This window comes from Lissotriton vulgaris, chromosome 1_1 (assembly GCF_964263255.1).
Source record: "Lissotriton vulgaris chromosome 1_1, aLisVul1.2, whole genome shotgun sequence".
NCBI classification, from domain to species: Eukaryota; Metazoa; Chordata; class Amphibia; order Caudata; family Salamandridae; genus Lissotriton; species Lissotriton vulgaris.
Genome location: NC_141685.1, coordinates 761,720,093 through 761,743,461, shown reverse-complemented (window position 1 = coordinate 761,743,461; position 23,369 = coordinate 761,720,093). Strand labels below are relative to the sequence as shown.

The following is a 23,369-nucleotide window of genomic DNA, read 5'->3' as shown; positions in this document are numbered from 1 at the left end:
TGACTCGATGACTTGGAGTGCGATGATGACCTCAGACTCCATGATCGCTCTGAGGACCTTCTCTCAACTGGGATCTCAATAGTTGCAGCATTGCACATCGAGCCGCTTGAGGAAGCGCTCCATTATGGCTAGAATACAATCAAATGCATTCATTTAATGGTCTTTAGTGTCTGTGTTGCCTGTTTTTTTTACATGTTAAAATGTTTTTCGTTGATTTATTATAGCCAACAAAGCATGAGTTTTGCCCATTTAAAAAAAAAAAACTAACATTTGGATTATCAGCATAACCGATTTAAGATGATATAAAATAGTGACAAATGCATACAACAATGGGTACATGCTATATTAAGCAAATGGAACAGGAGTAATGTGTTTTTACTTTGTGTTTTCTGTTGCTCCTCATTATGCAAAAATCAGTATTCATGGCCCATTTTTCTGTTCTCTATTTTGCAGGCTTTTAAACCACCCCCCAGGCCAAAGACCCCTGAAATCCTTAGGTGAATATCAGTCTTTCCTGCTCTGTGTATGTCTCTTCATTGTTTTGACTGTGGTAGTTTGAGTTAAATGCCATCTTAATTCTAAGACTGCGCAGACAGGAAAGATAAGAGATTCTGTCCACCTACTCATGATACCAAGCTGGAGTCCTTCATTCTGACTACATGATGTGAGGCCTTTGACTGATGTTAGGTGCTATGACGAACAATATAACTCCCAACTAACCCTTATTTGAAGTGAATGACATAATTTTGTTAGTTTAATGTCAGAAGGACCTAGTAGTCATAACTTTAAAAGATTGAGAGTCTAACCCTATGTATTCCCAGTCTAGAAGTCATCATTCCCTCCCACATGCTAATTCTAAGTCTAATTCCAACACAGGATTTATTCCAAAGCTTGATCGTCCGCACCACTTGATCTTCTCTGCAATTTCATTTTGGGCTACATCCTCCTCTTCTTCTTTGCAATTGTGAATTATCGTTATTCACATCTTCACCCCTTCCAATGCTATTTCTGTGTTTTCTTGAGAAATCATTGGCCACTCTTGCTGAATCTAGGCAACCGCTGGAACCCCTTTTCGTTATCATTGCTGATTAGCATAAGTGTTGGACCTGGACCTCTCTGCAGGGTCACCCCCAAAATATTACCTTCATCCCTCTGGTTTTTGCTGAATATGTTTTAGTTGACCTTAAGTCTCTGTGCACTTTATATCTGCAAACCAGTGCTAAAGTGCTTCTGCTCATTAACTCAAACATGGTGAAGTAGACTTACACTTGACTGGCATATTTAATTTGTAAGTCCCTAGTAAAGTGGTACCCCATATAGCCAGGGCCTATAAATAAATTAAAAGCTACTAGAGGATCTACAGCACTGATTGAGCCACCTACTTAAATAGCCTTGTAAAAGAGGTCTCAGGCCTGCCATTGCAGTCGATGTGTGCATTTTTAAACTGCCATTTCAACCGGGCAAAATAAACCTTTTGAAACCACAAGAGCCAGATAAAACTGGATTTGAAGGAACCTGAGACATGGGGTACTGGTAGACGGCAGCCTCCAACATAGACTGTATATCACAATGAGCCGCTCCCAGTCTTTTGTGTTCCTAGTGTGAGTGCAGTGTTTAAATTGTGAGTGCTGGCATCTCACAAAAAGTGAAGGACTGGTCTCACACACAACCAGGTGTCATGCTTCATCATTGACCAGTCCTCACCCTCTAAAAACTTGGTTTGATAGAGGGCCGGCATACACCTGACGACAGCGATGCACTTCTAAATTAAGTGGGGGCCCAAAGAAGAATAAAAAGTGAGTTAAAAGGCCATTATTGGTGTCAGATTAAATTTAATAGTGCCGACATTCATATGGTAGTTAAAAGAAAGTGTTCGGTGTCATGGGGAAATCAGTGTCCCCCCACCGATGTGAGATAGGTCAACATGTTTCTGCCTTTAGGCCCATGTGGGTCCGCGGCATTCTTCAAGACCATGTGATAACGGGCTACGCTCTTACCAAAATATGGCCAGAGGGTTCCATTTCAGTGGGGCGAAAATGATCACACTCCACTCTAGGTTGGATATATCTTTATTGCCTGAAAAAAAAACACACTAGAAATACAAAAGACTGGGAGCGGCTCATTGTGATATACAAAATACACCTTTCGCCAGGCCCAAACAGTCCATTTTAATAAATATGAGTCACCCCAAAAGTAGGCCTTTAACAGCCCAGAGAGCAGGGTGCAGTGTATTTAAAAAGTTAGACGTGTGCATTTAAGTTTTACTGTCCTGGTAGTGAAAAACTCAAAGTCGTTTTTCACTACTGTCAGGCCTTCCTTTTTCATTAAATAACACTGAGTTTACATATTAAATTTAATAAGTGATCATTTTCAGTTGGGATCAGATGGATGGGTCAATATTGGTTTCTAAAGAATTGTAAATTAAAGCCCTTTTAATCGTAAAGACATGATTTTAAGTCACAGTTCTGAAAATGCCACTTTTAGAAATTTGCCATTTTCATGTCCTAACCATTTGGTGCCTGCAACCAGTCTCTGGGTTACATGCCTAGGTGTAGCTGGCAGTTTGTCCTTGTGTATTGCTGCCACACAGTGAGACAAAGAAAAGGGTTGTATGACAGAGGCACAAGTGGCTGAACAACGTGTGCCTCTACAACACGGTCCCAACCACAAATGCGTCTTAATCACACATTCGTTTACCACACATGCCTTTTCCACGCATGGCTTTACAATGATATTCATTGTAAAGGCTTGCTTTCTAAAGGAATATGTGTGGTAAAATGAAAACTAGAGGTTCCCAGCTACAAGGCCATTTGAGAAGATCTGCTCGGAACCACCTGCAACACCCTCTAATCGTACCCTGAAAACATGCAAAACCCTTCTTTTCCTTAGGCCCCAAAGAAGGCAATTTCCTATTTAAAAACTAGGCCCAAAACCATCCCTTCCCATGGATCGATTTCTTCAAAAATATCTCAGGCACAGTAGACATCCCTAGCCATTAGTGACAGAAGCCGATTTTACCTGGAGCAATTGGAACCCCACCAAAAGCATTTCTCGACAACCCCTACTAGGCTAGCCTGAATCCAGTGCTAAAGAACAATGATGGATTCAACCCAGATCTGTGACTGGGAGTGAGTGTTTCAAAGGTTTCAGTGCTCCGTCCATCATCTCCTTGTGTTGGCTTTGGTGGCCCAAAGTTAGCAGGGTATGCCTAGATGTGGGTGCCTTGCTCAATTTACCACTGGATTCAAGCTAGCCTTGTTGATGAGGGCTGTTAGCCTAACCGGTCCCAGGATGCTTGTTTCCGGTACAGTAAAGACATGGATTGGCAGTTCGGGCTGGACTGTTCTCATGAGGCACAGGGTCAAGACAGATTTGCATATACCTGTGTTTGAACTGGGGTGGCGAAGTGAGCTAAAGAACGATGATGGATTCAACCCAGATCTGTGACTGGGGGCCAGTGTCTGAAAAGTTTCAGCGCTCTGCCTATCATCTCCAGGTGTTTGCATCCTTGACTACAACCAGTTCCTCTCGATGCTACTTAAAGGCAACATTCTAAATCTTCCTCCCATCTCACTGCATACTCCAGGCCATAACCTGCAGTTTGGTGGACTCCCACTCAGTACTCATTATGACCAACAACATGTGCTTACCATCCCTGTTGCTGATGACTATAGGAGGCAAACTGAATCTTTCTCCTCTTCTATTGCTGACTGTCACTGCTGCTACCCTTACATTTCCACCTTCTACTGATGATTCTAGGCTAAACCTGTCTTAACTGTGCCAATGCTCTGCACTCCTCCCATCATAACGTTCTTCTCTCGTGTCTAGGGCCTTTGAAGGGAGGCCTCATCGGGTTCTCTATGACTTTACCCCGGCGACGCCAGAGGAGCTCCAGGTCGTCCCAGGGAATATTGTTTTCTTGCTCAAGGAATGTGATGATAACTGGGCCACCATCATGTTCAACGGGAAGGTAACAAAAAAAACGTTCTTTTTTAACCCAGACCTTCCTCAATTAAATAAAACCCCAACCAGAGACCTGGAATTTGTTTTAAAGAGAAAGTGAATGATTGATTCCACTGTGTGCTTTGCTGGGGACAACAGACAGAAATGATAAAGTACATAGGAAGAGGTGTGGCGCCGCGGATAGGGCGACTGACTCCGGAATCTGGGGATCACAGTTCGATCCCTGGCACCGGCGGCAGGTTAGCCCAGCACCATGTGACTCTGGGCAATAGCTTGCTTAATCTTCCCGACGGCCCCCAGCGCCTAGAGACCCTTACGGGTGATTGTGCGCTTTACAAATGTGGAATATATATATAATAGAGTTACTCCTGGTAGGTGTGTGTGGCGCAGGCATAGTCAATGTGAAGACTTACAAAAGTAGAAACAGGCCAGGGAGAGGTAGTCAGACAGGGACACCGACCCAAAATGAGATGTACAAGTGGAAGGTGATGGTGTACCTAGAGGGTTGAACTATGATAACAGCAACAGTGTCAACTCTGTGAAGCAGCCTGGTCTGCGATACTTAAGAACGAGGTGGTGTAAAACCTTAAGGTACAGAATGAGCAGAGGGCAGACATGTAGGGTACACTGTTAGAGAGAATTGACCCAGCAGATTATTGAGATAGGCTTTAGGAGTGGAATGATTGGGAAGGGCCATCTCTAAATTCTTCAGAACAAAAAGTAGTTTGACCTAAGGGGTAGGAAGAGAAAGTCTGTTTCAAGGAATAAAGAACATGAGGGAAACAGACCAAATTTGTATTGTAGTGGGAGATGATTGCCAGACCCAAGGTGAGCAGAGAGATTTAAGAAGAGCAGGAAAATTCAAATACATGTTTAGAAAGTGAGGTGCAAAAACCAACGTGTGTAGAGTGAGGGGGCTAACAGGGTGTGCAAAGAAGATTTAGACCCAATGGAGTAATCGGTAAGGTGGTATCAAACCCTACAAGCACGGTGCAAGTGTGAATGAAACTCCAGACTTGCATGATATGGATGGAAGGTTGACCCCAGGGAGGCAGAGTGAGTGAGGGTCAAGCACAAAGAATGTCAGAGTCTGACTCCTGGTTTCAAGAGTGACATACCAGGGGATTGCACTGTGACTGACAGTCAATCTCAAGAGGTACAGAATAAGGGAGAATCCATTAAAAGCGAAGAAATGTCATCAGACACAAGAGATGCTGACTGAAGGAGACTGCCATAAGGGTTATAAAGTGAGGAGATGTTCCAATTGTATGGGCTGAACTTCCCCTCTCTTTATATCCCTTGCTCCCAAGCCTCTCGCTATGCACATCTTTTTAAACTTTATTTTAATGGCTTTCTAATTTGTTGTCAAAATCAAATACAAGGGTGTTCTCAAAAGCCCAGAGAACAGTTACAGACTAATATTCCAAGTGGTCGTGTCATACAATCTTGGTGGATGGATTAATCATAGACAGGAAACTATAGTTCATAGATTCATCATAGGATTTTATAAAGACATTATCATTAAAAACAGTTGTGTGGAAATGCTCTCTGCTTGTTATTCGAGGTGGGGGGGGGGGGTTATATCTTTCACTCTATCAATTTATCTGTAGTTGTGATATTCTATGCAGGATCTAATATTTTGTCAAACATTTTGGGACAATTCCTCCCAGGGAATTTCTATTCTCCAATCACTCTTGAATCTGATGACTCTTCCCAATGAAGACTTTTTGTTCTATCCTCTTGGACTCCCCCCTACAAAGCACGAGAGTAGGACACAAACTATGCAGAACATAAGGGAGTCAGCACAAGCCTTGCAGAGTGATGGAACGTCAGAACTAAGGGGTTTAGTCTGAAGGTTTATTATTCCATTATTCTATTTATTCCAGAGAGAGAAAGAGTGATGCAGGAGTCAAGCTGAAGGTGGGCAGATTGAAATCAATCAATCAATCAATCAGGGTTTTGTAGAGCGCGCTACTCACCCGTGAGGGTCTCAAGGCGCTGGGGGAGAGGGGGGGGAGCAGATCCGGATCAGTCGAAGAGCTGAGCTTGAGGGCTGATGAAACATGTCTCGAGTGAAGCAGGGTTAGGTCTAAGGAATGCAGAGTGGGGGGGAAGCAAAGACGTAAGGGATGAAGAGCGAGGAGATTCAAGCCCATCCTGAGCAAGGGAGGCAGGCCATGCGAAGGCACTCTAGGGTGAGTCCGAGTTTACCATGATGAACGGTTAGATCCATTGAGTATCAAGTGAAGAGGAGGAGATACAGTTGCGATCATAAATATTTTAAGAATTGTATCTTAATTATCTTGTCTCTTTTTCCTCAGAGAGGGATTGTGCCATGTAACTACCTAGAGCCCTTGGAACTCCAGTTTCAGCCTCAGTTGCAGACAACAGAGTCACAGGTAATGTGCCACCGGTAGCCAACCGGCAGGAGGAAAGGGAATTTATTGAGGCGGTGCAAGACAGATTGGGGAAGCTGGAAACCTACATCCTGCATGCCACAGATAACACTCCAAACATCCTTCCGAATATCCTTCCTAATTACAATCTTTGTGCCAATCTGCTAAACCAGGTTATTCCTCTGCGGCTGCATGCCAAAGTACCTTATCACGCCAGGCTGCTGTCACTCTCTGTAAACACATAAGTCTTTATGTGGTTTCTCCAATGAGAAACCAAGGGCCGTATTACACAAAGTGCCGCGGGGTGCAATGGGCATTTGTGACCGCTTTGCATGCCCCCGGGATACTCTGGTATTACAGAAGGAGTAGCAGATGCTTGTGCGGCCCCTTCTGTAATACCGATAGAGCTGGCACACATGAAGCACCAGCGCTAGCTTCAGGGGGCGTTCCCTCATTTTCATGGGGGCATGCCCCATGCAAATGAGGGAATCCCTTTGCCTCTGCAACCTTGCCGTATTAAAGACGTGGGCGCAGAGGCAAAGAACCTCTCAGGAGGCGCACTGAACTAAAAGGTGTCGCACTGTCATTGTGCCCACTGACAGCAGCCCTCTGAAGGAGGGAAACAGGATCCTATGGACTCCCCAGACATTCCCAAGCAGGTAGGTACAGTCACTGACTGCATCTGTTTGCAATGTGATCTCCAATCTCCCTTCAAAGTGCAGGCGGGTTGCCGCCTGCACTGTGAAAACACAGAGCGGTTTTAAAGCAGCCTCTCTGTTTTTCACGTGAATGCACTGCCCCCAGGGCAGTGGGGGTTCCCGGCTGCCCGGAGGGCAGTGCATTTATCATAATACGGCACATTTTCCTTCATGGTGCTGGGTGCACCTTTTTAAAGGTGGGGCCAGCGCCATGATGGATAATGCACCGCATATATAATCTGGCCCAAAGTCTCGATCATACAGAGGTCAACAAATGTTGCTGTCTGTCAGCTTTATTTACTCAGATTTGCCAAACCCTTCATTCCAAAGGATGATTTCAAACAAGCTGTGCAAGCACTGGCCATACTGTGTCTTGACTATGGGTACTGACTACTTGCAGTATTTCCAACAGCCTTCCGATTGATCTCAAATTTGGGTGAAGAAAGAATAAAAAAACAACAGTATTAAAATTGCAACCATGGCTGCCTCTAGTGGCCAGATGAAATTACAAAACTTCCTCCATCGCCTTCAAGTCTCTAAAATTAAGCACACAAGCTATCATAAACACATTAAATGTATCAGGAGGCTACCAAAATATATGTAACAAATCTGCACTTTGACTAGAAACACCACGTTTCAGTGAAATTTACACATTTTATTGTATATTCTCTGTCCGTGTCACTTGATTTGGACGACATACTGATAGTAATCAGTCCAGTTCAGTCCTTCCCAATTTTCATTCACAAAGTGTAGTGCTCCAGCAAATATAACCAGAGTGTGTTCGTGATGTATCCAGCTGCAGACTTTTTGTTTTGGAAACCTTTATGACCTAATCTGCCTGTATATAAGATATCTGAGGAAACCACTTTTATTTCTCTCCCCCACTCACCTAAGTAATATGACCTTACTTATTCTGGATGCAGGACGACTTAACCAATCTGTATATACTGTGCCAGAGAAACTGATGTATATATTGGTATTTTCACTAGGTCTTAAATAGCATTATATGTTCGATGGCCACATCTACATTTTCATGGAACCCATTAGTTATGAAGCCCTCTGATCTCCTCCAGGTTAGAGTATGCCCTATACAGAAAAGTAAAACCATGCAACTTAATGTTATTTGTCTTGTATAAAATAGAACACAATTAGATACCCAGCTGATGCAGGGAGAGATTTCCCACTTACCCGGCTTTTCATCATAAAAGACATACCTGCTTTATTTCAGGACAGGAAATCTCCAGAGACTCCAATTCCAGCAGCTCCAAGTTCAGCACCGCCAAGTATTGTCATTGGTAAGTGACGATCCACAACTGTTCACTTGGTGTAGAAAATCATTGTGAACATGAAAGGAACCAAGAAGTGTGTAGAAAGATAGCTTGTGAGGCTATCTAAAAAACTTTAAAAGTCTATTTTGGATCTAAGGCAGTGCTGCAGCAGGGCAGAAACAAAGAAACTGTAAATGTATTAGTAACTTATGTTGGAGCACTGTACATGTACAGGTACCCATGGGCATAGACAGACATAGCAGACAGTAATTATAACGGTTTAATCAGGCTATGATGAACTACAACCCCACTCAAAGACTAAAACATCATTCTATCCATATCAATCAGTAATGATCTTACATAGTCTGCCCTTTCTTCCTCCTGTCCAATTCTTCCATCCTCTCCTTTCTGCCTTCTTTCTTGGTCTGCCCTCCTTTCAGTCCTGCTATTCTAAACCCTGGTAAGCAGCTGATACTAACACTTTTATGGTATACCTTCTACATCTACTCAAGATTGAATTACCATGGATTTTATTACTTGTAAAACATATGGACACAAAAAAGGCTTTATGATGGTAAAGGCTCAAAACTGAATGAGAAGCATCAAAGTGGGCAGGTGAAGGCAAAGGTTGACAAATTCAGCATAACCAGAAAAAAACATGTTAGTACTTTATCTAAATACAAGGTGATTCTTAATTTTCCAAAATCCCAATGACAACTGAGCCGTTGGCTAAGCACCTCAAGAACTCCTACACAAACTGTTCCTCTTGATATCCGGGGCGAAGCGCAAAATTGAATTTTCAGTGCTCAAGAAGTTGGTGTGAGTATAGTGGAGTAGGTGATTAGCAAGATCACCGAGCTCTCTGTCATAGAATCTCTACCTAGCACAACCCTTTATGTCCAGTGGCAACTGTGTGCTGCAAATAAATGAACACATTTGCAGGGGTTCTAATATGTATTTGCTGTGAGACAGCGAAAAGATGCATGGGCTGATAACTTTACAGGATATTGACATAATTAAGTCTGGAGAGAATGCAGAAATCGTCTACGGTGGAATAATGATGCATTAGAAGTAGGAGGAGGACTTGTCAGTGTTGAAACAGGCCTTCAAATACCACTTGTGATCCAACAATACACTGAAAGACTTAACTTTCATGGTTTGTATCAGAGATGGCCCTTTGCACAGTGGCCACAGGACATAGCTGCAGTGGTAAAAGTTGTTTCCATTTTGTGCATCTCACCACGTCCAACCTGTCCTCTTGTCTTGGACTATTCTTTCAGCTTAAAAGTTAAAAACAAGTGTTCCCTTTGGTAAGAACTACCAGAGATGAATTAAACTAGATTTATGACCACATTCATTCATGACGCACTCTGCTTTCCACTCAGGGTGTTTAAGGCACGTATATTCACACAAGTAGATATGTATATAAAAAATCCTTTTAATCAATAAAAAAAGTATAAAAATTGTATATTTCCATGGATAATTTCCTAACGCCCAGTGTTTCTTGGTGTTAAATTTGGCAAAGTCAGCAACTAACCTGAGACAGGGAATGTACACCTATGCTCCGTGCTGTCTATAATGTGTCCAAATTAACATGTATAAGACAAATTTAATTGTCTAAATGAATTCTCTTTCTGAGTCATAAGGATTTTTTTTATCTAGGATTTAACGTGTTTTAAAGTTTTTATGAAATTATCCATGGAAATATAACACTTGTATTCTTTTTGCAATGATTAAAGGATTTTTTATATACATATCTACTTGTGTCAATATAAGTGCCTTAAACACCCTGAGTGGAAAGCAGAGTTGGTCTAGTATGAATGTGGTCATAAAACTAGTTTAATTCATCTCTGGTGTTTCTTACCAAAGGGAACACATATTTCTAACCTTTAAGTCACTGGGAGCTCCATCCCTTTGGGTTCTAGAGCCCCACCCCTTGGTTTCAAGGTATTCTTTCAGCTGCCAACACATTTTGAGTCCTCAGAACAAGCAGGGACCATCCTCATGCATACAACCTGTAACAATGCTTTCTCCCTATACCAAGTGTTATCCATAATCATGTTCCCCAAACAAACTGTGAAGTATCCTTATGATCTCTAAATAAGGCTATACTACTCTGATGGACTCCAACCAAGTCTGGAGTATCCTCATGCCCTCGGACCAAGTTTGAGCTACTTGAATATAGCGGTGGTGCAGAGCAATTGCACATGATAGCTTCATTACTTTCAAGCCTTATACTCACCCATCATTATGACACTTTGGGTCTTTCAACATCTCATGTCAAACACAGTGCAGTAACGTGGTGATTGCAACAAGATGATATCTGACACCAGTTTTTCAACTTGACTTCAGAGCAGCAGAGTCAAATTTAATGTGTTGAATACACCTCTCATTCCACTCAGTTCCTTGGTATAGCACCCTTTCGAGCACATGAAACCAGCAGGAGGTTCAGGCAACCTTTAAATCTAACACTTGAAAACGATGAGAAGTGCAGAGCATTTTCAGGGTTGTGGGTTACAGTGTAAACAAGGTAGGAAGATTGTCCTATGATGATCTTAAACTTCAGAGAAACACTGAAGTCAGAAGACAAGTTGCAGACATGAACAGTGTGCAGCTACAAAAAAAGACAACATTTGACTGATGAATGGGAAAATATTCCAAAGTAGCATAATGCTGAATAGCTACCAAGCCTGGACACCATCCCATGGATTTTTGTTTGCCTCAACCCTTCCTCTCATTTTGAATTTTGACTTATCCTCATATCCTCTGACCACTTCTTAAATATCAACTGTTCCGACCAGGTTTGAACTATCTTTATATCCTTTACATTATCTGTGCATTCATCGACTAAGTCTAGACTATTATATTGTCTAATCAAGTCTGAAATATCCTTATATCCTCCTTCTAAGCCTGAACTATCCTCATGTCCTCCAACCAAGTCTGAACTATTCCAATATCCTCTGAACACATCATTCACATGTTGTCCAATCTATTCTGAACTATCCTCATGTCTTTCAGCCAAGTATGAACTATTGGAATGTGCTGTATGTTTGCCTGAACTATCAATATTTCCTTAATCTGAACTAACCTCATTTCATACACCCCCTTCTAAACTATCGTCATGTCCTCTTACCAAGTCTGGAATAACCTTGTGTCATCCAACCAAGTCAAACCTATTGTCATATGGTTTATGTAAGCCTGAACTATACTAATGCCCTCCAACCATGTCTAAATTATCTTCATCTCCTCTGTGTAAGTCCGGACTACTTTTATGTCCTCTACCCAAGTCTGAACAATCCTCATATCCCCTAACCAAGTTGGACTATCATCACCACATCTGAATTCAACATTCACTCTCCTTCCAAGTCTAAACCACATTCATATTTTTGATGCTTTCTGACCTATCCTTACGTCTTCCGTCCAAGCTTGAACTATCTTCATGTCTTTATTCTAAGTCTGAATTCTGTTGAGCTTTCCAGCTGAGTGCAAATTTACTTCCACCATCTGTCTGACTACACATCCATTGAACTTTGACCTAGCCTCTACGCAACTCGATCAAGATCACTGCACAATTGCAGGCAGTATGGTAAATCTTCTGTGGGACCTTCTGTAGGAATGTCTCACTTTTTGCAAGAAGTGCATTTAAAGACTGACACAAAAGCACCTAGAATTACTCCTATTTGTCGTATGTGCAGTAAATGTTGAACTTCTCACGAACAATGATATGCTGTTGCTTCTTTTGCAGATAAAAGTTCCCTGTCATCGGAAAACCAGAAAGAAGGCATGATGGAGGTAAAGCCTTGCTTTTAATAGTCCCCAAGAATAGACTATGAGGTGATGCATACAACTCATACAGATATAAGCTATGGCGCTAAGGCATTTCTCTTGGCCTATGTTTTGGTCTAGTGTAGGAATGGGAGAGAGTGACATTTCTTAGCTTCAGCTACTGATGTTCTCCCTCCAAGGGGACTACATCTATAATAATAGTATTGACTGATTATATGGGCCATAAACCTTCTCTTGTCCCTACAACAATAGGGGATATTGTAAATCAGCAGCATTGTATTCATGTTATCCTCCTGTAATGGATAAATGGCTGAGTCAGGTGGACTTAGCATTGTAACATGCATATTTGGTTAAGGAATGCATGCATGTTCCTGCTCATTCACTTCATGGCCTTTCTTTTGAGGGATGCTATTGAGTGCGAAATGCTGGTTCAGTGTCCATGACCCTGAACATTTTGGCCTCCCTTCAGGGGGGCCAGCTCTAGAGCTATGTATTCCATCTGTCTATCAATTCTAATATCTGACCATTTAAATTCTTCACATATCTTGGACTGCTGAATTTATTTATTAGTTCATTACCATGAACAAGACCCAATTTGTGTCAGAATGTTTTACAAAATGTTAACAATGTTAACACTTTTTCCATCCACTTTAGGGGAAGAACCGAGAGGTTCCAGAGAACTACATTATCAAAGTGCACTACAAATTCACTGTGAACCTGCAGGTGCAGACGGAGCTCTCATATGATGAGATCCTCGAAGCGGTGTGTAAGAAGCTGGAAATCCCAAGAGATCGTACCAGGCTTCGGTAAGTTGAAAAAGACATGACCACACAACCCAGACCATCACTATCCCAGAAATGAAGATGTGTCGCCCAATAAAAATCCAGACCATTTATCAATAAAAAGTGTTTCCAGCAAGAAACACGCAAATCCACCCATAAAATCTTTTTTCAGTAGCACAAATGTTTACTTATATCATCTAAACCAATTCCATGTCAAGGAACATAGATATTGCTCCAGTGGCGGCTAAATATGTGCCTAGAAAAGGACCAAGCATGCTTTGAGCCAGTTAAAGAATGTACCATCAGTGGGAAAACTAGCCTGTTCCTTTATTTTGATCTTTGTAACCTGGGAGTATGCTCTTCTAGCTAACACGTAAAGGGCCTGGTTTTGAGAAGGGTGATAATGTGTCATCCTCCAGCTTTTGGCAAAAGCTCCACCTTCTCTCCTTTTGGTTCCTTTGCATCAATTAGAAGGAAAGTGTGCGGCAACAAATGATGGACGAAATGCTGAATACATCAAACATTCACCCCCTGTCAAGAGATCTAGGAAACATCATCGTTGTTTTGCCCACTATGCCACCCCAGTTTGGACCCAGCCATATGCAAATCAGTGTTGACCCTGCTCCTCGTGGGAACACTCCAGGCGAAACTGCCAAGCCGGGTCCTCCCTGGACCGGAAACTAGCATCCTGGGACTGGTTCGGGTTATCATCCTTTATCAGCCAGGCTTGCTTAAATTCAATTAGAAAGAAGGCAAACACAGCTTCAGGGGCAGCAGACCCACCAAAACACTTGCCGCAGACGTAACATAGTTGAGAATAGTGCTGGAGGGGTCAGTGTATTTAGGAGAGGCATTCCAGAGCCATTCCAAGTGATGTCTGGTGGCCCTCGGACACCCCAACAGACCATACCCGGAACCTCGGCATCATACTTGACTCCTCACTCACCATGACGCACCAGATCAACGCGGTCATCTCCACCTGCTTCAACACCCTCTGCATCCTTCGGAAGACCTTTAAATGGACCCCCCCCCCCCGAATCCAGAAAGACCCACGCACCCATAACAAGCAGTCTGGACTATGGAAACGCCCTCTACGCTGGAATCAACAAAATTCTGCTGGGCAAACTCCACACCATTCAGAACACCGCAGCCAGACTCGTCCTTGGCTTCCCACAACATGACTACATCACCCAATATCTGTGAGACCTCCACTGGCTCCCCGTCGAGAAGAGAGTAACCTCCAAGCTACTCACCCACGCCTACAAATCCCTCCACAACACCAGACCCAAATACCTCAACGAAAGAGTCTCCTTCCATGTACCCTAGAGAAACCTCCACTCCGCCGACCCCGCCTTAGCAGAAACCCCCCAACATCCGCAGAACCAGAACAGGTGGAAGAGCCTTCTCCTACATTGCAGCAAAGGCCTGGAGTGAGCTCCCGCTCAACATCAGACACTCCCCCACGTTGCACACCTTCAGGAAGAGCCTCAAGCCCTGGCTTTTCAGCTAAGTGAGCTGCACCCGTCCTTCCAGCACCTTGAGACCGGCACGGATTAGTAGCGTACTTTATTATTCCCGGATTGATTGATTTCTATTCTATCATGGTACATCATTGATAAAAAAATAAATGGATTCCGCCTTGTTCAAGTTAGAATTAACTATGTGTGTTTTTTTAAAATTTCTGCTGCAGACATAAAAACCTTTTCCAGTACTTCATTTGGGCATAGCGTGACCATCTGGACACAGTTCTTATCATTTAAACCCCTGCATACATCAATAATTTGGTAAACTATAGCTTGCTATCTTTTGCAAAGTGTCAGGAGCTGAGGTACCCTGCATGATCATGTTCATATGTTCATGTAGTAGTGTTTGGTCTTTTTCGGCTTCAAACTATTGAAGTCTGCAATTTATGGAACAGGTGCTGAGAGAAGCGACAAGTGTGGCAAATCCAAATAATGTTGAAAGCGCTGCATCCCAAAATCCCATAAACGAGTGCCCCCAACATACCCTTTGTTTTTCTGAATGTAGTAATTACATGTTCCTAATGAGTGGCCAAAATAATATCCATGTCATAGCTACAGAATTTCATTAAGATGGTTCTGCTTGCGCTCTGCTCCATTTTGCCCTCTCTTCCACCCAACTCTTTTCATGCTCTAGCCTCTGTTTTGCCTTTTGTTTTTCCTAGTATCTTCAATGTCTAGCCCTCTCCAGGCCATTCTGTCCTCTTCTTCCTCTTGTACTCTCCTCCATCCTTTCCTCTTGTATCTTGCCATCTCCTCTCCACTGCCCTAGGCCTACCCTTCTGCACCTTTCTCTCCTGACAATATGCCCCTGCACTTTTCACTTCCTTCTTCTCCCTCCCCTCTTCTCTCTTAATTACATCTGGTGAAGACAGCTAGAATCCCAGTGCTATGGTATTCCAGATAACCATACTATGCAAAGAAACCGTACCATTACAAAGAAACTTATTTTTCATTATGAAAAAGAACACCGATTTCATCACTTTAATGTATGCCTTTCAATATTGTTGGGAAAAGTCAAGTAAACAAAAGTAAATAATATTTAAATCAAACAAGCTTGCAGGAACAAAATTTCTTGTTGAGCCAATGGTCATCTTTGCATTTTCAACAACAAATGGTCAGAACTGGGTCATCCTCCAGTGAGCAATGGGGCGTGGCTTGGACGCCGATCGGGATGGCGGCGTGAGCTCGCAGCTCCGCGCGGAATCCCGCTAATTCTCCTGTTTTTCGGGACCCTAGGCGACCCGGAGACGACGTTCCTGCCCTCTGAAGTGTAAGGGGACAGCTGGACGTAATCGGAGAGTCGCTGGGGGACTGCTGGCCCCGAGGAGATCGAGGAAAGAGGCGGCCGAGGTGTAGTCCGGGGTGTGAAGAAAATGGCGGCGAGGAGGTCGGACGGTTCCGAACCTCAGCCCTGAGTCCGGCTGTCGCCAAGTAGCGAGGGACCCTGCACCCGGCTGCCCGACGCACTAGGATTGGCGGCGCGACGCCCTGAGACCGGGGGGCGCTGCCCGATTCACCCAGAAGATCAGGGGCTCTCGTCGGCCACCGCCCTAAGACTCATCCTCCCCCATACAGGCCCAAGGGGGGTGACGGGACGGAGCTCGTCTGCCTGGCCATTGCTCCTGAGACCGTCGGCGGGGACATAGCACTGCCCGGTGCCTGGAGGCCGGTACGGACCCACGGGCGTGCCAGCAGGACGGGTGACCGGACTTGTGACGCAGTGCCCTAACATGGCGGCGATCGGAGGGCCGATGCCCGGGAGCCGCGAGGGGGACTCGGCGACATCGACCCAGCTGAGTGAGAGTCCCTCCCCGGAGCTTGACCAGGAACAGCGGCTGAACCGGCGCTTGGATGCCATCCTTGAGGCGATCACCTCCACTAAGGAGGCGTTGCATAATGACATTGCCCAAGTGGCCACGGGCCTGGGGCTGCTACGCGCGGATCACGCGAAGCTGGCGGATCGGGTCAAGGATCATGACCAACTGTTGCTGGACCTAAAGCCGTCGGTGGTGACCGCGGAGCACAGGATCACGGACATCTTGGCCCGACTGGACACTCTAGAGCGGAGGGCGGAGGATGCCGAAGGCCGCAATAGGCGGAACAACGTGCGGGTCGTAGGCCTGCCGGAACGGATTGAGGGGGAAGATGCGGTGGCCTACATGGAGAACTGGTTCCGCACTGTGGTGGCGCCGGAGGGGCTTACTCCATTTTTCACTCTGGAGCGAGCCCACCGGGTGCCCGCTCGCCCGCCGGGGCTTGGCCGCCCCCCCCCGACCGATGGTGGTGCGGCTCCTCCACTACAAGGACCGAGATCTCCTCATCCAGCGGGCCAGGATGTCGGGCCCTTATGAGGTGGAAAACAGCAAGGTAACGATCTTTCCGGATTATACGCAGGCGGTCCAGAAGGACAGGGCATCGTTCCTTGCTGTGAAGAAGGAGCTCAGGGAGGAAGGCATCCAGTACTCCTTGCTCTACCCGGCCAAGCTGCGGATTATCATGGATGGCACCACACACTTTTTCCAGACTCCGGACGACGTCTGGCAATGGCTTGAGTTGTACAGAGCGGGGACGGACAGGACGCACCAAAGTCGGCGAGACCAGCCCAAGCAGCCCCGGGTGCGGCAATCACAACGCATCAGGTCCCGCAACAGGCGCCAGCGGGAGAAACGGGAGGCTCAAATGGCGGCGGAGAAGAGGGATGCACTCGCAGCGACGGCGGCCATTACAGGGTCGCAACAGAACAGTGAACGGGCCGAAACGGACTCGGGAGGGGAAGGCAGCAGAACAGGAGAGGAACTTTCGGAGGCGGAGAGCCAGAAGGGGCCGAAAGTGACCCCACAGACTTCGGATGATATTTTCTGCGGCTGAGATAGACTTGGGACTAGATCGGGACTTCATGGTAGGGTGATATCCTGTTGCTGGGGGGCGGGTTGCCGGGTGGGGGAGCTGTGTGTCTCGGAGGGGATGAAGGGCGGGACGCGGGCTCCGCTAGCTGGGGTCGGCGGCGACTCACCCCCCCTAGGCCCTTAAGGCCGACTGTGGTGGAGACCACAGGGTAAGTGTGCGAGAAGTTGGATCAAGGTTTGGATGGGGGCGACCATTGGGTTCGTGTGCTCTGTCCTGGAGTGTGGGGTTTGGGGAATGTTTCAGTTTTGGGGCTGTTTGGGGGGGGGCAACTGCATTGGGGGGGTCATGGACCGTTGTTCCTTGATTCGGACTGTACGGGACTGGAATGGGGACATTACCTAATTTGAAATGCCTAACGTGGAATGTCCGGGGGCTGCGGACTATGGTGAAACGTCACAAAGTACATGCATACCTGGTACGCAGGGGGGTTCAGATAGCTATGCTCCAGGAGACTCATCTCACCAAAAAAGAGTGCGCTGCCTTGCAGAAGAGATGGCGGGGCCAGGTTTTTGGCACCACTTACTCAGCGTACGCCAGGGGGGTCTTGATCTGGGTGAGGGCGGGGATACCCTTTCAAGTGCTGAATCAGGTAGTGGATCCGGATGGCAGGTTTGTAGCGGTGGAGGGGAGATTATATGGACGGGATGTGGTTTTCTGTTGTGTTTATGCACCGAACACTGACCAAGGCCGATACTTTGATGGCCTTTCGGGGTCCTTGGCCTCTTTCCTGGCGGGTCCGATAGTGCTGGGGGGACTTCAACTCGATTACGGATGTGGCTCTGGATAGGTCCCATCCCCTCTAGTAGACTCTCCTGTGCGCAGGCTGGCCGCGCACTGGAAGGACTGGCAAGAACGGTGGGGGTTGCTGGATGTCTGGAGGGAGAGGCACAGGGGAACCAGGGATTACTCCTTTTATTCCGCTCTCCATGATCTACATGTCAGGATCGATTCGGTGCTTTGCGGGAGCTCCCTAGCCCCATTGATTACCCATGCGGAGTACCTTGCTAGGACTATATCCGATCATAACCCCCTATTGGTGCATATTCAGTGGCAGAGGGAGCGCTCAGTAATACCAACATGGCGGCTTCGGCCGGAGACGCTAGAGGATTCTGTGTTCGACGATGCGGTCCGGCAAGGCATTGATAGTTATTTCGGTGTGAATGAAGGAACGGCGACGAGTAGGTCTACTGAATGGGATGCAATGAAAGTGGTGGTGAGAGGGGTGTGCTTGGGCAGGTTCTCGAATGCTCGAACGACTGTGCTGAATGATCTAATGAAAGCGGAGGAAACTTTGAGGGACTTGGAGCGCCGCAGGCCGACCAGGCCAGGTTTACAGGCCCAGTTATTGGAGGCGAAGGAAGTGGTAGCCGCGGAGACGGAACGTTTGAGATGTTATGACTATAGGCAGTACATTATCAGGGCACACGCAGAAAGGGACAAGGTGGGTACCCTCTTGGCCAGACTAGCTAACCCGGAACTTAGGGGCTGCCCGATCCTCAGCATTACTAATGCGCAGGGAGAGATGGTGTACTCCCAGGCAGCTGTATTGGACCGCTTCAGGGGTTATTATGAGGACTTGTACCGGAGTCAGTTGGGAGTGGGGGTTCAGGACATCATGGAGTACCTGGGGGAGAGGCCGCTTCCGGTCCTGGACGAGGAAGACGCGAAGGACCTGGGTAGCCCAATCACGCTTACGGAAATTTGAGTGGCTATCAAACATATGGCCCGTAACAAGACGCCCGGGGTGGACGGATTGCCAATCGAGTTCTATCAGCACTATGTGGACGCTCTGGCGCCCAGGCTGCTGGTGGTGTATACGGAAGCCTTCGAGAAGGGGGCCTTGCCTGGCTCCATGCGGGAGGCCTTGATAGTACCGCTCCTCAAGCCTGGCCGGGATGCCGCGGACGTGAGGTCTTATCGCCCGCTGTCCATGCTGACGGTGGACTATAAGATCCTGAGTCGCATCCTGGCCACTAGACTGGCCCCGCACATGACGGGCCTGGTGCACAGGGATCAGGCCGGGTTTATACCCACGAGGAGCACGGCGATGAATATCCGCCGCCTGGTGGGAATAATGGACGCCATCTTGGATGGGGAGGGAGCGCCGGCGGTTCTGTCCGTGGATATCGAGAAGGCCTTCGATAGCTTGGAATGGCCTTTCTTGGATGGAGTGCTGGAGAGGTTTGGCATGGGCGACGGGTTTCGAAGGTGGACGAGGGTCTTATATAACTCGGCGACGGCGAGAGTTCGATTGGGCGGCCTGGTCTCTGCAGCGTATCCGGTGGGCAGGGGAACACGACAGGGATGCTCTCTCTCCCCTCTGTTGTTTGCCCTGGCGATGGAACCCTTGGCGGTCCATGCGAGGTCAGGCGACCGATACGCGGGAATAGTGAGTGGGGGGCAATGGCATCATATATCGCTCTATGCGGATGACCTGCTCCTGTACCTAGCTGACACCTCGGGGGCACTGGCTGGAGCGATGGATCTGTTGTCCGAGTTTGGCCGGCTGTCGGGCCTTAAGGTCAATTGGGCGAAGACCTGCGTGTTTCCGCTGAGAGCGGGATCGCCAGCCCCTAGCAGCGACTTGGGTGTGGCATGGGAACCCTCTTGCATCACCTACTTGGGTGTCCGCATTTACCACTCGGCTGCTGACCTTTTGGAGGGTAACCTAGGCCGTTGTGTCCGGTCACTGCGGGGTAGCTTGTCTTTCTGGTCGACCCTCCCGCTGACAGTCCTGGGCAGGATAGCACTGTTGAAAATGGTGGCGCTCCCCCGCTTCCTCTATTATTTCCGAACGCTACCTGTCTGGATTCCCCAGGGGGTGTTTAGGGAACTGCGGTCAATGATTACTGGCTTTCTATGGGGGCATGGCCGTCGCAGGATAGCCTTGAGCACGCTACTTCGCCCCAAGCTGGAAGGGGGCATGGCCGTGCCCGACCTTGAGCTGTACTATCTAGCGGCGCAGTTGCAGGTCCTTACGCAGAACGTAGCCAGGGTGTTCCGGGGGCCGGAGGAAGACCGGGATCGGGGGATACAGCGCCACGTGCTGTCATACATCATCATGCAGCAACGGCTCGAGTTACGGGCCCTCACCATGGAGGAGCGGACGCTCCGGCTGTGCTGGCAAAGGAGCCTTCGGAGAGCGAGGGCATCGCGGCCTTATGCCCCGGAGATTCCGATTGGGATGTTGACGGCTTTGCCGCACGGAGGAGATTGGTCCCCGTTGTTGGATTGGGAGGAGGCGGGGTTGCAAGTGGTGGGTGACTTGTACATAGATGGGGCGTTGGCGCCGTTCGACGTGCTCCGGGACCAGTTCGGACTGCCTGAGGGGGGCTTCCTCCTACACGCGGCAGTAGTGGCTGCCATACAAAAGCACTGGAAAGAGGGGCTCCTGGAACCCACGACGACTATGGCGTGCCAGTATGTGGTGATGGCGGCCGGTACATTCAAAGCTGTGACGTGCCTCCATAATAGGATGCTGACCGAAGGGCTGGAACCACTCCATGGGCTCAAAGCTAAATGGGAGGTGAGCGTTGGTCAGCCCATACCGGATACGGCATGGGACCATATCCTGCGACGCACGTGGAAAGGCACCAGGAACGCGCGCTTTCAGCAGGTCCATTTCTATGTGCTCCATAGGGCCTACTTAACTCCAGAGAAACTACAGCGGTACTTTCGGGTGCCGGATGCCTGTTGCCCCCGGTGTTCGTCCCTAGGGGCGGACATGGACCACTTGTTTTGGGGGTGTCCACAACTGGGAACCTATTGGGCGGGGGTAGGGGAACTCCTGAATGAACTGACTGACAGGGAGGTAGACTTCGACATGGCGGCGTGCCTATTGCTCTGGTTCCCGCATACTAAGCGCACCAAGGTGACAAGTAAATTCATAGATCTGGGCCTGATATTGGCACAAAGGGAAATATCGTGGCACTGGAAGTCCAGGGGAGGTCCCTCACTGCGTAGATGGAAGAGTGAGTTGCTGCGGTGGTCTGACTGCGAGAGCGTGCTCCGGATGAAGCAAGCAGTAAAGTTGGGGAATGAGAAGGTACTGGATGCGGCGCGTGCATGGGAGTTAGTGGTACAGGCTTTGCGTGATGCTTTGGTTGAGGATGAAGACGGCGAGAACTAAGCCGCTGGACACCGCGGGGCGGACACAGGAGTATGGAACTACGCACTGTAGTGGACCCATCCAGTTCATTAGAGCGAAGCGCACACCTTAGCAGTTGCCGGGGGGGGGCTTTGGGGGGGTTAGTTGTAGGGGGGTTTGGGGAGGGCCGGAAGCCATTGGAGGGTTGCGGGTTGAGACCCTGGAACTACTGGGACAGGGGGTATCGAGTGGTGGATAGACTGATTGGGTGGAACGGCCTGGTACGAAGGCCCGTATAGCCTAGAGCAGGCCCCGGCAGGGGCGATTACATTGATTCCCACGGAGATGGCTGACGGGACTGTTGTTGTGGGTGGGGGGGTAAAAGCAGATACGCAAAACGACCTTCCGCCAGGGTCCCAATGGGACGTACACTGTGCTGTGTTCCTTTCGAGCGATGTGATATGCCGCCCGGCCTCCGGGATGCGGGCTGAATGGCTGTGTACAACTGTGAACTGTCATTGGACGGGGGGAGCCCACAAGTGTACTGGCTGTTTAATTTTATCCTGTGGTTTATAACTCTGCAATAAAAATATAATTTAAAAAAAAAAAAAAAAAAAAAAAATCCTCCAGTGAGCAACCAATTTTAAGAATCAAACCCTATTAGGTGATTTAGGCGGATCACCATTTTTTTGGGATGTGAGACTTCAAATCTGAAGACTATGGGGCAGATTTATGTTAACTGGTGCATCCCCAGGGATGCGCCAGTTAATGTGCACCACAGTGCGCCACAGCTCCGCCACCCATGGTGCGCCGCATTTACAATGCGGCGCACCATGGGGCAAAAATGGCACAGATGCGGGACACATATGTGCCGTAAAGGTGGCGCATTGCTGGAGTTGCGCGCAAGCGTGACGCAGCTCCAGCAAGGCTCGGTGGTGCCCCATCTTCACAATGCTGCGTCAAGACCTACGCCTGCTTCAAGCAGGCTCAGGATTTTGACGCAGCATTGGGCTGAAAGTGACTGAGTGAAATCTTATAGATTTCACTCAGCCACTTTTAGGAGGCGTTCCTGCGCAGGCACGCCCTCCCCTGCGCCGGAACGCCTCCTTATGGCGCAGGGCTTTACAACGTGACGCATCTCCTAGATGCGTCACGTTGTAAATAGGGCGCATTGTTTGCGCCGCCGTTGCGTCAAACAAAGTGACGCATTTGTGGCGCAAAGAGGCGCAAGGGCCTCATAAATCTGCCCCTAACTTCTTACACTCTCCTCTTCAAAAAGTTTCCTTTCCGCACAAAATAACTTCAAATTGCCCATCATTGCACGAGCCACATAGAAACAACAAACCCTTGGTTTCCACTGGGTTTGAGTTGCTTCATCTTAGTGTTCACTTTCATAACTTGCTCCTCGTTGACTGACCAAAAAAAAATATGTTGATGGAAAAATTACTAACATCCTAGAGGGGCAGTTAATAGATGATTTTTAACTGTTTGCATCAAAAGAGATTATTCGTTGGTATATTTACACATTTTTGTATTATCGCTTTTTTCTAAAATAACTTAGAGGACTCTAGATATGGTTTTGTTGTTTGGAACTCAGAGGTAATCACGTTTGTTTTGTATCCTCGTTTCCTGTTTATTTGAACTACGTAGCCCTCAATCTCTCCCACACCTCATCTTATTGTCTCAGCCCAATATGACAAGTGTAGAAATTGACTTTGTGCCTCACAGGTCTTATTATTAATATTTTAGAACTTTAACCTCACTTTTCAATGAATTTGTAAAGAGAACATTTTCACATTCTGGATATCGCTTCGTCTTTGTTATGTACTTTATTCCCTTGACGCACTCGCTCCAAGATGTCGTTCCTACATTTGATAAAGCCTTTCATTTAACGTTACTGTTCTTGTATGTCTGTTAGGATGTTGCTCAGATTGTGTATTTTATCCATGGTTGTTGTGT

General features: G+C 47.3%; 1 protein-coding gene across 1 annotated transcript in view; it reads left to right on the top strand.

The window, feature by feature from the left end:
- Window positions 1–23,369, top strand: part of NCF2 (neutrophil cytosolic factor 2) — a 127,093-nt gene that overhangs the window by 73,768 nt on the left and 29,956 nt on the right. Inside the window, exons 7-12 of the mRNA XM_086955744.1 lie at window positions 454–497; window positions 3,829–3,970; window positions 6,285–6,362; window positions 8,286–8,352; window positions 12,071–12,117; window positions 12,766–12,917. Of these exons, the coding sequence (XP_086811870.1) occupies window positions 454–497; window positions 3,829–3,970; window positions 6,285–6,362; window positions 8,286–8,352; window positions 12,071–12,117; window positions 12,766–12,917 (530 nt within the window). The remainder of the gene's footprint in view (window positions 1–453; window positions 498–3,828; window positions 3,971–6,284; window positions 6,363–8,285; window positions 8,353–12,070; window positions 12,118–12,765; window positions 12,918–23,369) is intronic.